The sequence below is a fragment of the Bufo bufo genome, chromosome 3 (assembly GCF_905171765.1).
Source record: "Bufo bufo chromosome 3, aBufBuf1.1, whole genome shotgun sequence".
NCBI lineage: Eukaryota > Metazoa > Chordata > Amphibia > Anura > Bufonidae > Bufo > Bufo bufo.
Genome location: NC_053391.1, coordinates 576,986,508 through 577,009,178, shown reverse-complemented (window position 1 = coordinate 577,009,178; position 22,671 = coordinate 576,986,508). Strand labels below are relative to the sequence as shown.

Sequence of the window (22,671 nt, the reverse complement as noted above, 5' to 3'; positions counted from 1 at the left end):
AAATTCTATGAAACACATCTTGAAAAATTGCTTCTAAAATTCAGTCTTCTAGATAATAAAAAGACATTTACAAAATGATGCCAACATAAAAGACATATGATGATCGTGATTGATTTATAACAATTTTATAAGGAATTAGTCTGAAAATCAGAGCAATGTAAATTTTGTGTATTTAAAAAAATAAATAAAGGTAAAACATATCAACCTAAATTTACCGCTAACATGAAGTGCAATGTGTCATGGGAAAAGAGTCTCAGAATCGGTTAAATAAGTAAAAGCGTTCCAAAGTTATTAGCACATAAAGTGACACATGTGAGATCTGTAATAAAAAAAATAAAAAAAAATAGGCCTGGTCCTGAAGGTACAAACTGGCTCAGGCTGGAAGGGGTTAATGGCAATTTAAGTTCAGCATGTCGTAGATGACATGTAGCTGTCTCTCTAATTAACTACTTCCTGCAGCTTAAGCTCCACGGCAACTATGTGCGCAATAACCGTCTGCAGCAAGGAACCTCGTTACAATATTGCATGAGATTACATGTACAGATTCCCCAAAAAAAAAAAAAATCCAACAGCTGTATTTTTTTTTAAAATTAGCATTTTATACATTTGCACTGGAGCCCTGGCCTAGTGAAGCAAGAAAAAAAAGTAAAACGTAATGGTTTGGCATAAAATAACTATTCTGGAGCACCTATTTCATAGCTCTGTGTTGCTCGGTTCCTCTGGTATTCCCCCTGAATATTTTTGAATAATGACAACTAGGAATTGCCATTCATCTTGTAAACAGGTGCGTGTCCTTACCCAGCTTGATACTGGCACCCCTGATTGGACAGTACAGAAACATACCCTTAAAGGAAATGTGTCACCAAAAATGTATATGCCAGTTAAAACCATATAGTAGTACATATCCCTATCTCTTTATGTTCCGACTACAGATTTAATTATTCCATTTCCTGAACATGATTATGGGGGCGGACATCTTGCATAAGCTGTTTTTAAAGAGGTCCTTTCACCGCTCCTGACATGCCAGTTTTAATAGCTCCATGCATTCCCCGTGTAATAACAGTTCTGGAGCATCTATTCTTATGTCTCAAATTGACAGAGGGTAAGGCAACAGAAGTAGGCAGAGTCACCATTACCTTAGTGCAATACAAAATACCTCCCCACAGAACCAAATACCACAGTCCAGCACAAAATACTGATGTCCCTTTTGCATTAAGCTTCATGCACGCGTCCGTGGAACACGGACCGTGTGATACCGGCATGGATTTCTTCTGAGTGCAGGAGCGCACAGCGTCATTGGTTGCTGTACAGTAATACACTGGTATAGATCATACTGCACTCAGAATCCAGGCCGGTATCACACGGTCCGTGTTCATGAGGCTTTATTCTGTCCTGAGGATGGCAATATGGTTGAATTTAGGAGGGGACCTATGGCCGCCAGCCAGTTGCATAAGTACCTGATGCTTCTAGCTTTAAGGTATCCAGCCAGCAGTGGTGAGGAGGGGTGGCCCTTGGGAAATTTTGCTGTAGGGTTAATGGCCAGTTCACCCTCGTCTATTGACTTCTATGGGAGAGTTTTCTGGGCATGCTCTGTGACCTGTGCAGAGGTCATTGTACAAGGAAAGAATAGATAAGCTCTGACAATCACCTATTGTGACTGGAGGATCCTGTCTTATCTATACACAGAGGTGATACCATTACAGGCAGGATTAGAATGACCGATAAGCAGGTAACGGATCTGTATAGATTAAGAAGCAGCACCTAGTGGCCAACGTGAAAATCACAGGATTTTATGGTTTTTGTTTACATACAGGTCTTGACATGGCAAATTAAAAACATTACAAATTCTTTAAAAATTTGTTAAACATAAAAATGTGATTTAAACAAAAGGTCATTTTCTGATGACACATTCCCTTTAACTGGAATCACCAGCTGTCATATTATTCCTAACTTTCTAGCTGGAATAATAGAGAAGCAATACAGAGTGAGGGCTCATTCAGACGAACGTAAGGGCTAGCGTGCCCGTGCCGCAAATAGCGGCCTGCAATGCATGGGCACCGGCTGTGTGTGAATCCCGCATTGACTTGAATGGGTCTGTGAGCCGCAAATCTATGGCAAGAGACAGGACATGTCCTATCTTTTGCGGTGCAAAGGCACAGACCTAAAAGCCCTTGGGAGCACTTTGGAGTGTTTCCGTGGGCTTCCGATCCATGCCTCCGCTCCACAAAAGATAGGACATGTCCTATCTTTCAGATTGCAGATTGCGGACGCATCCCCACCATTTATTGAAACGGACACGTCGCATCTCAAAAAAACAAAAAACACAAAAAACATTAAAACCATCAGCCTGTGTATTTTACGTCATACTTTGTGAGAGACCCTTAATAAAAAAAGGTCTATATGTAAGAGAAGATGGGATATTGTGTCCAGATTATACTAAGTGCAATAATCCAGCTTTTGTGCAGCATAGTGTTTTGCTTCTTTATCAATGGCAGGCAGACGTTGCCTGTACGCGGTACCCTACGGGGAGATGCAGCGGCGCAGTAATTGGTGTTGCTATAACACTGCTCTATTTGTCTCCTGGTTCAGTGTAATAAGCAGACACATCTTTCCCTGGTTACACGTGCACAGCGAGCCATGCAATCCTCTGCAATACCTTACAGTCTCGCACTATATCAGACACCCGCATGTAAACAAGGACCAGAATACTTTATTTAAAAGACTGTTCACACAATTAACCCTTCCAGGGCTGCTCCGTTTGTTTTGCAGTTATTTCTTCTTCTTCCCTTTCTGAGCCGGCGGTTCTGGCGTCTTTCCTTCTGCCAGTGCAAGTTCTTTCTTTAAAGCCAGAAGCTTCTGGACCTCGCTGTCAATCAGTGACTTCTCTGCCTTCTTGCCCTTTAACTCCCGAACATGGTTTCCCTAAAAACGTTAAATTATGTAAGAAAATTGAGGATGGTAATAAACACTATTCAACATGCAGAAGCCCAGGGGTGGACTCTGAATAAAAGTGGCCCCGTGTTGTAGGCAGGTCTAACACAAGTAGGAGGGGCCAGCAATACTATTCGGACAAAATACCGCCCCAGCAGAGCGACAGACCACAGTGCACCACAAAATACCTCCTGAGAAGTCGTCCCTCTAGTGACCAGCGACAGCTGCCATGTTCTGTCGTCCTACTCCAGGCACCTCGAGATGGCAATACAGTTGATTTCAGGAGTCAAGAGGGTATCTGTGGTCGCTGGCCAGGTATATAACTACTTGACGGCCCCAGCATTAATCAACTCTGGGAGCAACAGGTCATTACTTATAAGGCTGGTAGCCATGAGGGGGGCTCAGGCAGTCCACCAGCTAATTTCTGCAATAAAATCTGCAGAGTAGCAAAAATCTTGATCACATTTTGCATTTGATAAATTATTGTATGTGGGCACATGTAATTTTAAGGCTGGTCATGCATATGCCTTCTCTGGTGTTTTTGAGGGCTTTTGCCGTGTTTTAATTTCCGGTTGTTTTTTAGATTAAAAAAATGTCAGCTCCAGTTACTGCATGGAAGTCTATGGGAATGATTAAATGCTGGACAATTAGGAGGTATTTTTTGTAGCTATGTTCTCCTCCCCCCCCCCCCCCTTCTTGGGGTGCAATTTTTTTTCTGTGTGTGGGGTCAGTCTTTTTTCAAATTGCAGAATGCTCTGAGTCTAGCTTTTTCCACTCATTGCCTGGCAGTTATTGCATATGCAATATGTAGAGAGAAAAAACAGGGCTTGAAACGCGTCGTCGTCCCCCCCCCCACCCCCGAGGACACCATGGAGTTTTATTATGTAAATAAAAGTTACATTTTAAAATTCCAAAGCCCTGGACCTATTGAAAATATGCAATATGTACTGCCGGTTAAAAAAAAATAAAAAATCTTCCCCCATTGCTCTATCCCCTTTCTAAATAATTCTTTAATGCACATTTATACGTAATTAAAGCAACAATTATCAGTGTAGGAAGTGAAAGCCCATGAGACATGAGGTACAATATTACAGAGGACGTGTCTCCCCTCTGAATGGATTCTTATACGAAACCTCTCATCATACCTGTTTTTCCATCTCTTGCAATAGCACTTTTATCCTCTCAGGATCACCGACCTTTGCAGACTCTTTGGCCGGCTCTGCCACTGGTGAGGATGCTTTAGGCTCAGCTTTCACCTGCATAAAAAGTTAGATTGATGAAAGCCTGGAGGGAGATGGATTAGAATCTGAACGACCTGATCCCAGAAATCCAGAACAGCCAAGGTCATGCACAACACCCAAAACACTCATCTCATACAAAACAATAAAGAATTTGAATCCTAGAAATATAATTTTTGGACTCTGCTTCTTAGTAGAAACTGCCAGCATGTTCTACCAGTAACACACTGACACTTTTACTTGCTGAGAATGGATGTTATTTTCGAAACGTCTTCTGTACAGCCCAGTAACAACCAGCCATTTCCTGCAGTGTTAAAAGGAGGTTTTGAAGATACAGAAAAAAAAACTCCTAAAATAAATAAAAATGCCAAGACAAGTCCTCACTATGAAGCACACACATGAGGATCCTATAATTGGGGAAGGGGGGTCAATTACTGGCACTCCCAGCATGCACCCTTTGCTTGTTCTTATTGTGGAGTGTGTTTCTAAGCTCCGCTTCAGGGCTCATGCACACAACCGTATTTTCTTTCCGTGTTCATTCCGTTTTTATGCAGCCCGTATGAGGAACCATTCACTTAAATGGGTCCACAAAAAAACGGAAATGACGTGTATTCCATTTCCGTATGTCCTTTCCGCAAAAAAGTAGAACATGTCCTATTCTTGTCTGTTTTGGGTACAAGGACAGACATTGTTACAATGGATCCGCACAAAAAAACGGATGCAACACGTCATCCTTTTTTTTGGGGATCAGTGTTTTGCGGACAGCGAAATACATAGGGTCGTGTGCATGAGCTCTCATGATGGGACTACATTTCCCATAAAACCCTGCATGCTATAACCCTGCGTCTTGTAGGCTCTTCCCTTCTGGGCAGCTCTCAGTGCCTGCACATCACAGCCGATACCCATTCAGTGAGCCCAAAGAGAAACCCAAAAACCATACTAAATTAAACGTATCCACACTCCTTCCATGTGTGCTTGCCATGTTCCTTATCAACTGCATGCGTGGATCTAGGAGACTAGAGCGGAAGCTAGAAAGGGGGCATGCGTCTCATCTGAAAGGAGCAGCAGTCACGCATGCACGCGGCCATTCCATTCAAACTCCGTGCCACTGCAAGAGGTCACTGTACTCTGCCACTCCATTTAACTGGGCGACATGGGACCTCCTCAGTCATACACCCACTGATCAGACACTGGATAGGCAACATCATTATGGGTTATGGGAATAACCCATAAAATGGTGCTCCAGTTTCTTCAAAAAGTAGAATTAGTATGGAGTATGGAAAATGAAATTATATATAAAATAAAAAGACATCAGGTGGATTGCTGCTTTTTCAGCAACTAGAACTGTCGTACGGCGAGGGGAGAACATTAAATAGACCCTCCTGTTTAAGAAAATAAATCACATTAACTGCGGGATGGACAGAACACGTACCTGGTGCCCTTCTTTTCAGGCACAGATCTGTCAGTTCTTGGGCTCTTTTGTCATCCAAGATGGCCGCACTGCTTCTCTGACTACCTGATGCATACTTACTGTGCATTTGGTAGCCCAAGACACTTCCTACTTGTCCAGCCCTGCTCCTGGATTGGCCAGCACTGTTCACATGAGACGTACTGGCCAATCCAAGGGCAGCAGGAAGTGTCTTGGGCTACCAAACGCACAGTCTGAGAAGCAGTGTGGCCATCTTTAATGGGCTCCCGGGAATTGATGGATCTTCAGCAAAAAAAAGATGAAGGACCACCACCATGTAAGCATTCCGTTTGTTCCCCAGTAAATGTGACGTTTTTTTTCCTTGAACTGGAGGGTCACTTTGAGCAAGCATGCATCTGCAGCCGAGCATACAGAAGAGTTACCTGCTTCTCTGTGCAGTCACCATTCAGCTGAAGGAAGGAGGATTGGAAAGGAAAGCAAGAACGATAGGAGAAGAATGAGACCTCACAGAAAGACAACTTAAAACGGTGGCTATATACATTGGGCAGAAGTAGGTTGATGGTTGAACAGACGATTGTCTGGTGAACGAGCATTAAACCAATGCAGTCATACACATTTTAGGCTGTGCTGACTGATACAGTTGTTCAAACCGGTCACACATTTTCAGTAACACGAGGTGAACGACAAATAATCTTTCCTGGAACATCTTTCAAGGAAAACTCTGATTAGTGATGACTGGATGAAAAACTTTAAACACTGCCAACTTCTTTCCAGACTATGACAATCACCGTTTGTCTAAAATCATTGTTGTTGTTCAATTTTACCTGAGACACAATCCTTTTAGTTTTGATCAACTTTAGACTGATGCATATAGGCACCTTAAGGCTAGTTTCACATTGGCTAGCGTCGCAAAGCCCCATTGACTATGATGGGGCCTAGCGGGGATCCAGTCTGTTTTCTGCAATACCAGTGCCAGTATTCTGCCGGACAAAAATCGGTGCTTGCCGTGATATAAATGTTGACTTTTATGAGAAAACTGCTTCTAAAAAGTGTTCTCTTAGTAACCCTGTAACTGAACGTTCCGATGGAATCTACTGAATGCTTGAAGACTGGTACCTGTTAGAGGAAGGCTTTTCAGCCTGCCTCTGGTCTTCCTGCCCCCACAAATGTCTAAAATGTATTTTACTAAAAGACTGTGGATTTTAAGAGTCCCTGCCTATCTGACTTGCTGAAAGGGCTGATCACTAGCAGGCCATTCTCATGTATCTACAACAATCAGCGCTAACCGTAAGCATACAGTGTCCCTGTGTGTCAGTGCTGACTGCTATCGCCCCATCGTCTATCCGCCCAGTGCTTCCCTGCTTAAGGTCCCTTTACACAGGACAATGTAAAAGCAGATTGTCGGGAAGGAAGCGATCCTTCTGGACAATCTGCTGATCGCTAGTGGAGGAGACCACTGCATTTACATATTGAAATCTCCTCCAGAGTATGGGGAGTAGCGATCACTAATGTCACCACTCTTCCCCATAACTACTCGTTGTTACCCGGCAGCAGATCATGTTTACACGGCACAATCTGTCACCGGGAAACAAGGATATTTTGCGCTGCACAAACGATCCAATTACCCGATGAACGAGCGAAACAAGTAATTGGCTGTGCATTTACAACGCCAGATCATAGCTAACGAGTTACTATGAATGCTCGTTAGCGATGATCTGTTAAATTTTCGGCTTGTGTAAAGGGCCCTTAAGGCGCATTTATATGCACAGATGAGCAACAGACTGTCAGGAAGGAAGTGTTCCCAACAGTCAGCTGCTCGTTCAGTGAAGGAGACCTCTGAATGCAGCGATCGCCTCCACAGTATGAGGACAAGGGATCGCGATTGCTATGGCACGTCCTCATACCGATGCATCGTTTCTGGACAGCAGATCGCTGTTTAGACACAACTTATGTGACTGCACAAACAGGATCACCCGATGAACGAGTGTTCCACTTGTTCATCAAGCGATCTGTAGCACATTTAGATAGGCCCCTTGCAGACAAGCGTTCCTCCCGCAGCGAGTCCGCAACCCAGTTCCCGGCCTGACCTTCCAGCGCTGCCGGGGGTCACATAGCATTATATTGATAATATAATGCTGCCAGTGTTCTCCAATACATTCCAGAACTGTAGGTTACATAGCATCATAAATCAATATAATGCTATGTGAATCCTGTCAGTGCTGGGAGGTCAGGCCAGGTGCTGCGATGCGGACTCGCTGCGGGAGGAACGCTCGTCTGCAAGGGGCCTTAGTGAAAAGCCTATTTTTTTTTTTAAAAGGAAACTACTTTGTAGACGGGGAGACCAGATGCAGGCTGAAGGTAGAGTTTTCTTAGCAACGTTCAGTAAGAAAGTTGCTAATGGAACACTTTGGAGGCAGTTTTTTTTTATTATTTTTTTTTAACAAAAGTCAGCTTATTTTATTAATACACTTAAATTCTCTACAATTTTGTGTATACAGCCCCTGTGGAGATCTTTTCTTTCATGGTTACAGACTACAAGCAAACCCTGTGTAGTTTTCTTAACTACAGACAGTAGAAGAGTGGGCAGACTGAAAAGTGTTACAGTGGATCATAGCAAAAAGGACCGACTGAGAATGACCCATAGGGAGGTTTCATACTACAAAGAGTGTTTGTTTGTAATTTATAACCAAGTCTGCATAGGAGCTGTAGACATAAAACGTGGAGATTTTTTTTCTACCCAAAGACAAGAACTATATATTATGATGAATACATACGACATATCAGTCATTCCTATGGAATAGGTCAATTTTACCTCTTGTCAAAGTTGAAAAGCAAATAATATTATATAGAAAACACCTTCTGAAGAAACCAGTATTACATTCATTTGTACATATCTACTATAACTTACCTGTCCACCTCCAAAACGTTTCCTCAGAGACTCAATTTGGTCATTTTCCAACTTCTGAAACAATGGGCTCACCTGAGAGATTAAATAAAGCAGCTATTGAGGCAAAATGACCTATGCGACCATACTGGGCATCCTACAAGTCAGAGGACAAGATATCCAAGTGGTCTACCCTTGCCCTTAAGGGGCCTTTACACTGCTCAACTGAGCTGACGATTGTCGGGATTGAGGCGTTCCTTCCAGACAATCGCCTGCTCGTCAACGAAGGAGACTGTTGTATTTACATGCAGAGGAATGGTCACCAATGCCATTGCTCATTCCCATACATAATCATTGTTTGTCGGCAGCAGAAGCCATTTAGACGGCACGGTCTGCTGCCGGCAAACAATGATTTAGGGGACCGCATGAAAGATCCAACTACCCGTTGAACAAGAGTTTCTCTCTTTCATCAGGTAATCGGCGGCACCTATGCACAAGCAGATTATCGCTAACGAGCGTTCCTATGAACACTTAATGATGACCTACCCAATGTTCAGGCAGTGTAAAGGGGCCTTTAGGCAGGATGAAAGGGTTACATTAAGGCCCCCTTCACAAGGGCGAGTATTCCACGCGGATGCGATGCGTGAGTTGAATGCATTGCACCCGCACTGAATACCGACCCATTCATTTCTATGGGGCTGTGTACATGAGCGGTGATTTTCACGCATCACTTGTGCGTTGCGTGAAAATCGCAGCATGCTCTATATTCAGCGTTTTTCACGCAACGCAGGCCCCATAGAAGTAAATGGGGTTGCGTGAAAATCGCAAGCATCCGCAAGCAAGTGCGGATGCGGTGCGATTTTCACGCATGGTTGCTAGGTGACAGTCTACTCACTATTATTTTCCCTTATAACATGGTTATAAGGGAAAATAATAGCATTCTGAATACAGAATGCTTAGTAGGTGATCAATTGAAGGTTAAAAAATAAAAAATAATTAACTCACCTTCTCCTCTTGTTCGCGTAGTTCCTGGTCTCTTCTTTAATGATGAACTACCGGCTAGGACCTGTAGTGACGTCAGATCACATGCTCCAATCACATGGTCCATCACCACGGTGATGGACCATGTGATTGGAGCATGTGATCTGACGTCACCAAAGGTCCTTTAGCCCACAGCTCATCATTAAAGTAGTAAAGAAGAGACCGGGAACTACGCGAACAAGAGGAGAAGGTGAGTTAATTTTTATTTATTTTTTTAACTCTCAATTGATCACCTACTAAGCATTCTGTATTCAGAATGCTATTATTTTCCCTTATAACCATGTTATAAAGGGAAAATAATAACATCTACACAACACCGAACCCAAGCCCGAACTTCTGTGAAGAAGTTCAGGTTTGGGTACCAAACATGCGTGATTTTTCTCACACAAGTGCAAAACGCATTACAATGTTTTGCACTCGCGCGGAAAAATCGCGGGTGTTCCCGCAACGCACCCGTACATTTTCCCGCAACGCCCGTGTGAAAGAGGCCTAAGAGAAAAAAAATAATGCACTTCAGTTACAGCGCCTATCCTTCTTCTATTCTGCTTCCAGTCCCAGCTGGACTGGAAGTGTGATGTGCCATCTACATATGTCACCACTACCAGCCATGGCAGACGTCAGATGCCATGCACATATTGATTAGCTAGCAGCGGTGAGGTGTGTGTAGATGGCACATCACACTTCCAGTCCAGTGGGGACTGGAAGCTGAGGAGAAGTGGGCCCAGTGCTGGAACCGGAGATGGGAGGATCTTGTCTAACCCCTGCAACCTGCCTGGCAAAATCAAAAGGGGTTCCCAGAAGAATTTCATTAAGGCTACGTCTACACGACGACATTTGTCGTGCGACAGATAGAGCACAACTACACTTCAACATTTGTAGCGCAACATTTTGTTGCACCAATGTTGCGCGACAATTTTTATAATGGCAGTCTATAGTGTCGCACTGCAACATGCTGCGACTGCGACGCAACAGTCGCAGAAAAATCCATCACGAATGGATTTTCTGCGACTGTTGCGTCGCAGTATGTTGCAGGTTGCAGTGTGAAACCATAGACTGCCATTATAAAAATTGTCGCGCAAAATAATGTCGCACGTCAAATGTCGTCGCGTAGACATAGCCAAATAGTGATAATAGGTGGAAAATTGGAAAATAAAAATAAAATAAAAAAATACTGCTTGCAGTAGTAATTTAGTAATCACGCTCTCCATCTATACATACTGGGCCCCATCCAAAGGAACTGACTAATTTCTTTGGATTTCCCTGGGAGTTTATATCCGTTTATCTTAGTTTGCAACCAATTTAGTCTCAAATTATATTCAATTCTGATTGAGTGTTATGATGCCAAATACTCACAGTTCCAATGAGATGTCCTTGTGGTAGGATGCAGTGGAAATCATTGGTCAGTACGCTAGCCTCTTGGGACACAAGTAGCTGTTCTTGGATGACAGCACTTATCGAGGGCATATATGGCTTCAGCATGATGGAAAGTAGAGCTGCCATGTTTACTGCCAGGCCAGTAACTGTGCCTGCGCGTGTCCTGCGGTACAACCCCACCATTAAAAGTACATAATCACACTAGGCAGCAAAAACCAAAGTACGCCACAAACTGAACTCTCTGGCTCACAGAAACATCTTTGACATAAGCCTCCAGGATGGATTTGATAGATACTGGGGTAATCCTGTAGTCTACACAGGGGAACATGCTTTGGACTGGTGGTCAGACTGTGTTCACATAATTTAAAAGCCCATAATGAAAAGATAAAAAAATCTATGGGTGCAACTGAGCCGGGGTGAAATAGTTTAAAAACGCTAGAATATTGGTGGTGAGTTGGAAAGCTACTTTAGGAACAAATCCACTTACTGTTCCTGTAGGGTCCCCTTGATGCATTTCCATGGTTCATTAACTTGGATGTATTGGTTTCCATAACGAGAAATGTTCAGAATAGATCTCAGGGCATCACGAATTCTGAAAAATGGGACATCATTAATGCTAAATCTTCTAAAAACAAAGATGAAAATGCAAAGTTCAGATCTTATCAACCCGATGAACAAGACATACCGAACCTTCTCCAGCAGTTGGTTATATTGTTGTAGCTCAGCTGTGACCTGAGCCAGAAGTCTTTTGTCCTCTGCAACCAACTCCATTTTGGGAACATGTCCGTTAAAAAACTTCTGCACAAACATGCCAGCTCTGAAACAAAATGATATGTTTAAAAGTCTGTGTATGGACTTCCTAACTTGAGAACCCCTTAGGGTCCATTCACACGTCCGTAACGTGTTTTGCAGATCCACGGATTCGCAAAACACGGACACGGGAATGTGCGTTCTGCATTTTGCGGACCGCACATCCCGGCACTAATAGTATATGCCTAATCTTGTCCGCAATTGCGGACAAGAATAGGACATGTTCTATTTTTTTTTTCGAGAACGGAAATGCAGAGCCGGAAGTGCGGGTCCGCATTTCCGGAGCCGGGCCGCACATTGTGCGGCCCCATAGAAATAAATGGGTCCGCAATTCCGTTCCTTAAAATGCGGAACGAAATTGCGGACGTGTGAATCGGGCCGTTATTAAAAGTAAGCCTCCTGGATCCGCTGACTGCCCATACAATATATGTAAAGACAAGATGACAGTGACAGCTGGACCTGTTCTTTACAAACTTCACAGATCAAGTTTCTTGATCCAGCATCAGGGGGATTTATGGAAGTAATAATTGAACCACATTTTGTGCCTGAACTAGACACAGGCACAAATTCAACCTGACAAAATGCCTACTTCAGACATGAAATGAGGAAGCTACCTGTAGTATCTACATTTGAATTTGTTTCAATAACAACAAACACTCATGTTGGAAGAAGAAACCTCATCTTCCAGGGGTTATCTGGTAATTAGTACTGATGACCTATCCTCCGAATAGGTCATCAACATCAGATCGGCTGGGGTTTGACACCTGGGACCCCCACTGATCAGCTGCTAGAAGAGGCCAGCGCTCCGTGATCGCTGTGGCCTCTTCCTAGGCCATGTGGGGTCACCATACAGTGGTCCCATAGCCTGGTTGCAGCACAGCCCCATTGGGGTGATGTAAAGAACGGTGCTTGGAGAGCTGTCGGGAGCTTGGAGACTCCCTGTCAGGGTGCATAAAAATCCATGATTTAAAATAAAACAAAAAAAAAAAAAGCTGATTTTTTTTAAATTTAAATCAGATTTTTTATTTTATTTAAAATGCTTTTTGAGGAAAATATATTACCATCCAAAGGTTATTCCATCATGAAATAAAAATTAATTTTTGGGGTAAATAAATTCCATTAATCCATTCACAATGTCATGCTCTTCCAGAGGTTTTTGTAAGATTATTGGGCAGTTTCTCTGCCTACAAGATATTATCACAGATGCTTGGTTTACTTTTGCAGTTCTCAAAACGGAATTTGACTCAGCAGAGATCACATGCCTCTTCTTCACAGCAAAAATGTTATAACATGAACAGAGTTTAGAAAAAGACCTTAATCCTAACTTCTACAAACCTATGAATGCAGAATCAACCTAATCAAACTAATATGAAAAGTTGTTATTCTAAAAATCTTCATCTACTTGCATATTATAAGTTATACCAGCAAGAATTAGTCTCTATGTAGAAAACTATGATTTAAATCAAGCCTTACTGACTAGTGATTTAAATCAAATCCACCAAGCTGATCGCCAGGGGTCCAAGACTTGGACCCCCGCCTATTTGATAATGATGACCTATCCTAAGGATAAGTAACTATTATATTTACCAGGATAACCTGTGAATTTTGAGGGACATCACTGGTGGATTAGCCCTGCTTTTCTATTTTACATTCCAGTATTGTGCAGTAAAAAGTACACCAAAGAGGAGCACAAAGATCTATCACAGGAGTGCCCTACAGCACACCGATCCTATGGGTTATCCGAATTTTGCACAGTTCCACACATTAGACTTACCAGTCCTATATGGTGTAATCTTAGACAGGCTGCATCACATTTATCACGGGGCTCAGGGTTGATGATAAATTTGGTGCATGGGCACACAAGTTTGCCTAACTTTGTACCAGCTAATGGTTGGCTTACTTGGTAATAGTGTTTTATATGAGAATTGTGGTGCGATTTAGCCACAAAATGCATCTCAGGCCAACTCCCTCTCTTTTCTGATGTGTCTCCTTGTCGAGCTAGGCGCTGTGGATTTTTCTAATACTAGATGCATCAACTTGCAACACATTTTGACACCGTTTGTGCCAAATGTAGCCCAATGTCTGTGTTCGAGCTACTGCATGAAATCTCCTAGGGCTTGAAACAACGTTAGCATGTTCTAACGAATGTGTCCTCTATAGGGAAAATGTTGTTCCGCATCCATCACCTTGTAAAAGTATTTACCTGTTAACAAAGTTGCCCAAGTTGTTAAGCAACTCAGAGTTATTCTTCAGCATCAGGTCACCCCAGCTAAATGCACTGTCTTGTCCTTCGGGCCGCACGAAGAGCAGATAGAACCTCCAAATGTCAGCGGGAATACCAGTGTCCTTTGCCATGTCACCAAATACACCCACTCCACGGCTCTTGGAGAACTTTCCATCTTCGTAATTCAAGTACTCTGATGCAGGATTGCGAGAGAAAATATTAGTAGCAAAACCATGCTAAAGCGTCAATTTATAAAAAAACTTTTGACATACTCCCCCGGCTGGAGTAGATTTCAGTCGTCATTTATGCCAGTCATTGGCAATCTACAAATGCTGCATGCACTTATTAAACACTGGTGTTCAAAATGTCAAACTGGGGCTTGTTGTACCCCCTAATATGCCTTGCAAAACTTATCTTGGCCACCCCAGAATAGCATGGCTGGAGTTTTCCTATAGTGATTAACTCCAAGGTCTGTAGAAACTTTTCTAGCAACAAATAGAAAACAGCTTGACGAAAGGCAAAGTGAAAAGCTTTACAGGTAAACTAAGCAGAAGAACCTTAATGACTTTACCTTATTTATTTTTAAAAGGAATCTGTCAGCAGTTTTGACAATACTAAACGGCCGACAGCACTAGGTAGAGGCCGGGAAAAGGAGGACAAACAGGAGTAGTGAGAATATAAGCTGTGAGCTTGACAAATTCTGCTCGCGCAGGTGCCCGGGAAGCGGGGCGTCACTGTGAAGTGCTCTCTGCACTGAGCCGCTTTATAGCATCCCCCTGCTCAGAGTTACAGATATAGCATCCAACCAGGAGACCACTACAGATGTCACTCAGAGCAGACAGGAGGAGCTGTGAAGCAGCTCAGTGCAGAGAGCACTCCATAGGGAAGCCCTGCCTCCTGGGCAGAATACAAGTTCATATTCACACTACTCCTGATAATAAAAGATCAACAAAAATAGTATTTTTTGTGCTTACCAGTAAAATTATTTTCTCGCTGAGTTTATTGGGGGACACAGGAGACCATGGGGTATAGCTGCTGCTGCCACTAGGAAGTGACACTAGGCAAAAAAGTGTTAGTGCCTCCTCTCAGCTATACCCCTCCTGCATACACTGAGGTAATCAGTTTGTACAAAAGCAGTAGGAGCAGCCAGGAGAAGCCAACTGAAACCAAATTGTATGAAAGAGCTGGAGATGGGTCAGAACCAAGAACAGGTGGGACCCACCAAAAAGAACCAGCAATGAACTTACTGGGTGGGTTCTGTGTCCCCCAATGAACTCAGCGAGAAAAGGATTTTACAAGTAAGCACAAAGAAATCCTATTTTCTTGCTCGTATCATGAGGAGACCATGGGACGTTCCAAAGCAGTACCATGGGGAGGGAATAAAAAGACCAGAACAAATCTAAGGCCGATCATAAGGCCCCGCACAGAAATGTGGGGAAAGGATGCACAGGAACCCTGAATAGGACAGGAAGAGCATGAACCAGGAAGGCCAGCTAGAGATTGTAGAACGCACAACGTCCTAGACTGGGCCAAAAGAGGAAAACCCAGTTAAACGAAGCCCAAGGGCTCGAGAGGCTTCAGAAGATGTGGATATTATGTGCTGCTATCCACAAGAAGGATAAGCATGTCTGACGACTGAAGATGATGTGTGGAAGGTACTGCCGGATAACAAGGACCACAGAATTGCTGGGGGGACCTGGACTGGAAACCCAGGATGTCTTGCATGGAAATAGGCCCCATGGAAAACCGAGGGGTGTCTACTCAACAGAAATGAACCTGTAGAACCTGGGTATGCATGAGACCTGGCGAACGAGCAACAGGAAAACCTAGACATGACCTTACCAAATGTGTAAGTATCAGGATGGAATACTTCAACCCAGGAAAAAAACTGGGAAAACTGGAAAGAATTACTGGGCAACTGGCAGAGGACTAGTCCTGTAGGGATCTCCCAGGTACGTGAGGAGATCCCTGTGGGCCAATTTGTAAAAGAAAATAGCGAGTAGCCACTTCCTTGTAAAGAATCCAGCACGAAAAGAGACTAAAAAGTATGGAATATGATCACTCATCAAAACAGATAAGGGATGGCCAAGGGGGACAAAAAGCCACAACGGGAACCAATCAGAGGAAGAAAATGAAAAACCATAGACAAATGGGGAGTAGTCCAAGAGGAAAAGACTGCGTCCCCGGGGATCAAAAGCATCACAGTTGTGCAGCAGAGAGCAATGCGGCAGAAGAGTGCAGCAAAAGCAACCTCCGCCACTGGACAAAAAGAAGACTGCGAGTGATGCTGGAACCAGGACCATATCATGACTGGCATTAGACAGCCTGAGGAAACTAAGCAACCCGCACTGTTAAAAGAGAGCAGGTAACAATACATGAGAGAGCATATACACTCGCCGGAATACACTCATGGAAGCCGATTCAAAAGGTAAGGTTCGCAGCATACATCTCCGCTTAAAAAGGAAATGCCCCCTAAAAAGCAGGTATTGTGGAAGACAGATGCCCCCAGAGCGGTAGAGGCTTGTCGTGAGACTTCTAACAAAAGAAGCTGGTTGATACTCCACAAACTGCCTGAATCAGACAGACCCAACTGCAGGCTGAAGAACAAAAATACCGTAGAGATGGGTAGAAGCAAAGCTGACGCCAAAAATAACAGAGGTGTGTAGATTCGTCAAAGACCATCTACTGTCACCGTGTAACGACTCTGCCTGAAGGGGACAATGCGGTCATCAACGGAATGCACAGATTGGTCTGAGATGGGAGAAATACTTCTCCAGGAGAGAATGTGATGACTAAGGCTACTTTCACACTAGCGTTCGGAGCGGATCCGTCTGATGTTTCATCAGACGGATCCGCTCCGATAATGCAGACGTTCGCATCCGTTCAGAACGGATGCGTCTGCATTAAAACTTAGAAAATTTTCTAAGTGTGAAAGTTGTCTGAGCGGATCCGTTCAGACTTTACATTGTAAGTCAATGGGGAACGGATCCGCTTGAAGATTGAGCCATATGGTGTCATCTTCAAGCGGATCCGCCCCCATTGACTTACATTGTAAGTCTGGACGGATCCGCTCGCCTCCGCACGGCCAGGCAGACACCCGAACGCTGCAAGCAGCGTTCAGGTGTCCGCTCACTGAGCGGAGCGGAGGCTGAACGCTGGCAGACTGATGCATTCTCAGTGGATCCGCCTCCACTGAGAATGCATTGGGGCCAGACGGATGCGTTCGGGGCCGCTCGTGAGCCCCTTCAAAAGGGGCGCACGAGCGGACACCCGAACGCTAGTGTGAAAGTAGCCTAAGTCTGACGTCACAAAAACATCTGAGAAAATCTGGACCTATAAGAAAAAAATAAATAAATAATGCAGGTGTTCCAGAACAGTAAGAATCCAACCTCAGGAGTATAGATACTGGCCAGGTAGACCGAAACATAATCTGGGGGGAGTGCAATCAGTCTTCTTGCGGAGGGGCATAACGTAGAAAGGGTGTTGCGTTCCAGCAACGAAACATCTATTAGCAATGACAACATGCGACAGCACCATAGTCCTGTCCGGTGAGGGGGGAAAAGCAGTTGATGCACAGTATATGTCCCCTACATAAGGACAAGAATCTATTACTCATCTCTTAAAAGAGGCAGTGTTGATGGTGTCACAGCATCAACAGTTAGGCCTCTTTCACACGGGCGTTGCGGGAAAATGTGCGGGTGCGTTACGGGAACACCCGTGATTTTTCCGCACGCGTGCAAAACATTGTAATGCGTTTTGCACTCGCATGAGAAAAATCGCGCGTGTTTGGTACCCAAACTTCTTCACAGAAGTTCGGGCTTGGGATCGGTGTTCTGTAGATTGCTATTATTTTCCCTTATAACCATGTTATAAAGGAAAATAATACTTTCTGAATACAGAATGCATAGTAAAACATCGCTGGAGGGGTTTAAAAAAAAAAAAAAAAAAAAAAAAAAAAAAAATTTAACTCACCTTAGTCCACTTGTTCGCGGCCCGGCATCTCCTTCTGGCTTCATCTGATCTTTGTGCAGCAACAGGACCTGTGGTGACGTCATTCCGGTCATCACATGATCCATCACCATGGTAAAAGATCATGTGACGTACCATGTGATGACCGGAGTGACGTCAAAGGTCCTGTAACTGTATTTAATGCTCACCACAGGTCCTATTCAACAAAGGAGACAGAAGAGATGCCGGCTACGCGATCAAGTGGACTAAGGAGAGTTAAATTTTTTAATTTTTTTTAACCCCTCCAGCGCTGTTTTACTATGCATTCTGTATTCAGAATGCTATTATTTTCCCTTATAACCATGTTATAAGGGAAAATAATAATGATTGGGTCTACATCCCGATAGTCTCCTAGCAACAGTGCGTGAAAATCGCACCGCATCCGCACTTGCTTGCGGATGCGGTGCGATTTTCACGCAACCCCATTCACTTCTATGGGGCCTGCGTTGCGTGAAAAACGCAGAATATAGAGCATGCTGCGATTTTCACGCAACGCATAAGTGATGCGTGAAAATCACCGCTCATCTGAACAGCCCTATAGAAATGAATGGGTCGGTATTCAGTGCAGGTGCAATGTGTTCACCTCACGCATCGCATCCGCGCGGAATACTCGCCCGTGTGAAAGGGGCCTTAGTGCTAATATCCCACTTGAAATGAGAACTGTGTGGTAGACCAATGTCATAGAAACCAGGGGGTTATGCCAACCAGGGAGAACCCCGCAAAAGTGCGCACCATAAATGAATGGCTCATCAGCTATAGCATGCATACTAACGCAAATACTCCACCCAAGGGGAAGACTGTTCAGTAGGAGCCATGGCATAGAGTGCCAACACAAATCCTTCCCCGGAGAAAAAGCCCATACAGATAGTAACCACCGAAACAAGGGCTAGCGCAATACCCGAGGAGGCCATACAGTAGTAGCCATGATATGTAGCGCTGGCGTAAATACTCCCCCTGAGAAGGAGGCTATACCGTAGTAGCCACAAAATCCAAAGTCAGTGTAGACACGCCACTTGGGAAGGAGGCCCTACACTACGATCGCTAGTGCTAGCGTAAACACTCCACCTGCGGAAGAGGACGTACAATAGTAGCCATGGAATGGAGTGCTAGCCTAAATACGTCACCTGAAAAGGAGGAGAGCTAGAAGTGGAAACATTATTCAGAGGCAGTGTAATATTCAATTCGCTTGGTAGTTAACCACCGAATTCTCGTCTAGGGCAGACACACCACATAAGTAGGTGTCGAGTATCATGACCAATCATGTAGTGGGGAGTCCCACCAGGACTTAAAGTGGTGTTTTGGGGATACACCCTGGGAGGACAGGGACTGCCATGTCGGCATTCAAAACCAACAACAAAAAACTAAGGGGATAATGCGGTAGTAGGTGCCGTATCCAGTGGTTGCGCCCGTATTCCGCTTGTGGGAAAGGATCGGGTAATAGATACTGTCTCTTGGCATACACCCCCCTGGAGAAGGAAGAATATGACAGGAAATATAGTATCTGGTGCTGTGGCGTAGAAGACATAGTATCTAATGGTGGTGCAACTACTTCACCCGTTCATGTGAATACTGAACTTGCGTGAGTACAGTTGCAAGAAAAAGTATGTGAACCCTTTGGAATGTTATGGATTTCTGCACAAATTGGTCATAAAATGTTATCTGATCTTCATCTAAGTCACAACAATAGACAATCAGTCTGCTTAAACTAATAACACACAAAAAATTAAATGTTACCGTGTTTTTATTGAACACACCATGTAAACATTCACAGTGCAGGTGGAAAAAGTATGTGAACCCCTAGACTAATGACATCTCCAAGAGCTAATTGGAGTGAGGTGTCAGCCAACTGGAGTCCAATAAATGAGATGAGATTGGAGGTGTTGGTTACAGCTGGCCTGCCCTATAAAAAACACACACCAGTTCTGGGTTTGCTCTTCACAAGAATCATTGCCTGATGTGAATGATGCCTCGCACAAAAGAGCTCTCAGAAGACCTATGATTAAGAATTGTTGACTTGCATAAAGATGGAAAAGGGTTATAAAAGGATCTCCAAAAGCCTTGCTGTTCATCAGTCCACGGTAAGACAAATTGTCTATAAATGGAGAAAGTTCAGCACTGCTGCTACTCTCCCTAGGAGTGGCCATCCTGTAAAGATGACTGCAAGAGCACAGCGCAGACTGCTCAATGAGGTGAAGAAGAATCCTAGAGTGTCAGCTAAAAACTTACAAAAGTCTCTGGCATATGCCAACATCCCTGTTAGCGAATCTACGATACGTAAAACACTAAACAAAAATTGATTTCATGGGAGGATACCACAGAGGAAGCCACTGCTGTCCAAAAAAAACAAACATTGCTGCACGTTTACAGTTTGCACAAAAGCACCTGGATGTTCCACAGCAGTACTGGCAAAATACTCTGTGGACAGATGAAACCAAAGTTGAGTTGTTTGGAAGAAATACACAACACTATGTGTGGAGAAAAAGAGGCACAGCACACCAACATCAAAACCTCATCCCAACTGTGAAGTATGGTGGTGGGGGCATCATGGTTTGGGGCTGCTTTGCTGCATCAGGGCCTGGACGGATTGCTATCATCAAAGGAAAAATGAATTCCCAAGTTTATCAAGACATTTTGCAGGAGAACTTAAGGCCATCTGTCCACCAGCTGAAGCTCAACAGAAGATGGGTGTTGAAACAGGACAACGACCCAAAGCATAGAAGTAAATCAACAACAGAATGGCTTAAACAGAAGAAAATACGCCTTCTGGAGTGGCCCAGTCAGAGTCCTGACCTCAACCCGATTGAGATGCTGTGGCATGACCTCAAGAAAGCGATTCACACCAGACATGCCAAGAATATTGCTGAACTGAAACAGTTCTGTAAAGAGGAATGGTCAAGAATTACTCCTGACCGTTGTGCACGTCTGATCTGCAACTACAGGAAACGTTTCGTTGAAGTTACTGTTGCCAAAGGAGGTTCAACCAGTTATTAAATCCAAGGGTTCACATACTTTTTCCACCTGCACTGTGAATGTTTACATGGTGTGTTCAATAAAAACATGGTAACATTTATTTCTTTGTGTGTTATTAGTTTAAGCAGACTGTGATTGTCTATTGTTGTGACTTAGATGAAGATCAGATCACATGTTATGACTAATTTGTGCAGAAATCCATATAATTTCAAAGGGTTCACATACTTTTTCTTGCAACTGTAGGTAACGCAGGAAATACTATTCACTGATAGTACTCCACCTATGGAAAGGGGTAATGCGACCGCCTGTGCCGTATCCAGTGGTCGTGCAGTTACGCCACCTATGAAGGGAGGTAATGCGACAGGCTGTACAGTATGCAGTAGTAGTGCAATTACGCCACGTATGGAGGGGGAGTAATGCGACAGGCTGTAACGTATCCAGTGGTTGTGCAATTACGTCTCCTATCCAGGGGGGAAGGGGGGGTGATGCGACAGGTTGTACAGTAGCAAGTGGTCGTGCAATTACGCCGCCTATTAAGGGGGGTAATGCGACAGGTTGTACAGTATGCAGCGGTAGTGCATTTACGCCACCTAAGAGAGTGCGAGGCATCCAGTGGTAATTACTCCACCCGAGGAGTGAATAACACGACAGGATGTATGATCTACGTGGGTAGTGCAATTAGTCCGTCTATGGATGGAAGGTCTTATGATGGGACGCACGGTATACATTGGTAGTGCCATTACTCCATCTATGGAAGGAGGGAAATATGGATGTACACTTAAGGAAGGGGGAACGCAACAGGATGTACAGCGCCAGTGGAAAACATCCAGTGGACTTGTTGCAGGGAGGCGCGGCAGTAACCGCATGCACACCTTAAAGGGGGTTAATTCGGCAACAGACCACACAGCAATTGATAGTGCCAGTGTACTTTTTATTTATATATAAACATAGTCGTGTATTCAAAAACTGACACCCCTAACCCCAACTGGAGGCAAGAAGGGATTCATTTTAAACTACACAGCCATGTAATGGGGAAGCCAGCCTCAGTAAGGTGGCAGGCAAGTAAGGTTTGTTTGTTTTTTTGGACAGAGGCCGGGGTGGAGCTCAGCAGGCTCCTGGAGAAGGGGGATGTCTGGGCACGAGATTTCAGTCCCCGCCCACCAAACTCCAGGATGGAAGTTGCGGCCTAGCATAGCCGGGGGGCCGACCGGAACAGAAGGCCGGGAAGAACGGCCATGGGATTCCCAACCCCAGACTGAGGAGACCTGGGACGGGGGTACGAGACGGCCGGTAGCTGGATGCAGTGGTCGCCCCAGGAGGGGATGTGACCGCTGAGAAATGGTACTGGTAGGCCCCACAGGAAGGGGGTGGAGAGAGGGGGGGGGGGGGCCCAAGGAGAGAATCCGGGCCGGGGGAGAATGCAGTAGGAAAACAGCACTTGGCCGAGGAATGGAGGGCTGGAGAAGGGAGGAGGGTATACTCACCCTGTGTTCACAATACTCACACCATCTTCATCCTCTTCTGTTCACCCCCCCCCCCTTCCCCTTGGAATACCAGCAGGGTCACCTCTTCAGCGACTAGCACCGAGGTCGTAGTGAGGCTGGAGTGGAAGGGGGGCACTGCAGAAATGCAGGTGACCCGATGGCTGGCGGGATGCAGGGGAGCTGCGCTGCCCCGGTCTACTTTTGCCTTCTTGGGGGAGGTCGGGTGGTGAGGGGAAACGACACCAGCCTTCCTCCCCGGATAAACAGAGAGGCCGGGC

At 44.5% G+C, this 22,671-nt stretch overlaps 1 protein-coding gene across 2 annotated transcripts in view; it reads right to left on the bottom strand.

The window, feature by feature from the left end:
* Positions 1–2,690: 2,690 nt before the first annotated feature.
* LOC120996061 (methionine--tRNA ligase, cytoplasmic-like) overlaps positions 2,691–22,671 on the bottom strand; it is a 63,941-nt gene continuing 43,960 nt past the window's right edge. Inside the window, exons 15-22 of one of the 2 annotated variants that reach the window (XM_040425740.1) lie at positions 13,911–14,124; positions 11,583–11,714; positions 11,385–11,489; positions 10,877–11,060; positions 8,507–8,578; positions 6,021–6,047; positions 4,077–4,187; positions 2,691–2,922 (exon numbers count right to left, since the gene is read on the bottom strand). In XM_040425740.1, the coding sequence (XP_040281674.1) occupies positions 2,770–2,922; positions 4,077–4,187; positions 6,021–6,047; positions 8,507–8,578; positions 10,877–11,060; positions 11,385–11,489; positions 11,583–11,714; positions 13,911–14,124 (998 nt within the window). In that variant the 3' untranslated portion in view covers positions 2,691–2,769. The remainder of the gene's footprint in view (positions 2,923–4,076; positions 4,188–6,020; positions 6,048–8,506; positions 8,579–10,876; positions 11,061–11,384; positions 11,490–11,582; positions 11,715–13,910; positions 14,125–22,671) is intronic. The other variant, XM_040425741.1, reaches the window with a different exon arrangement.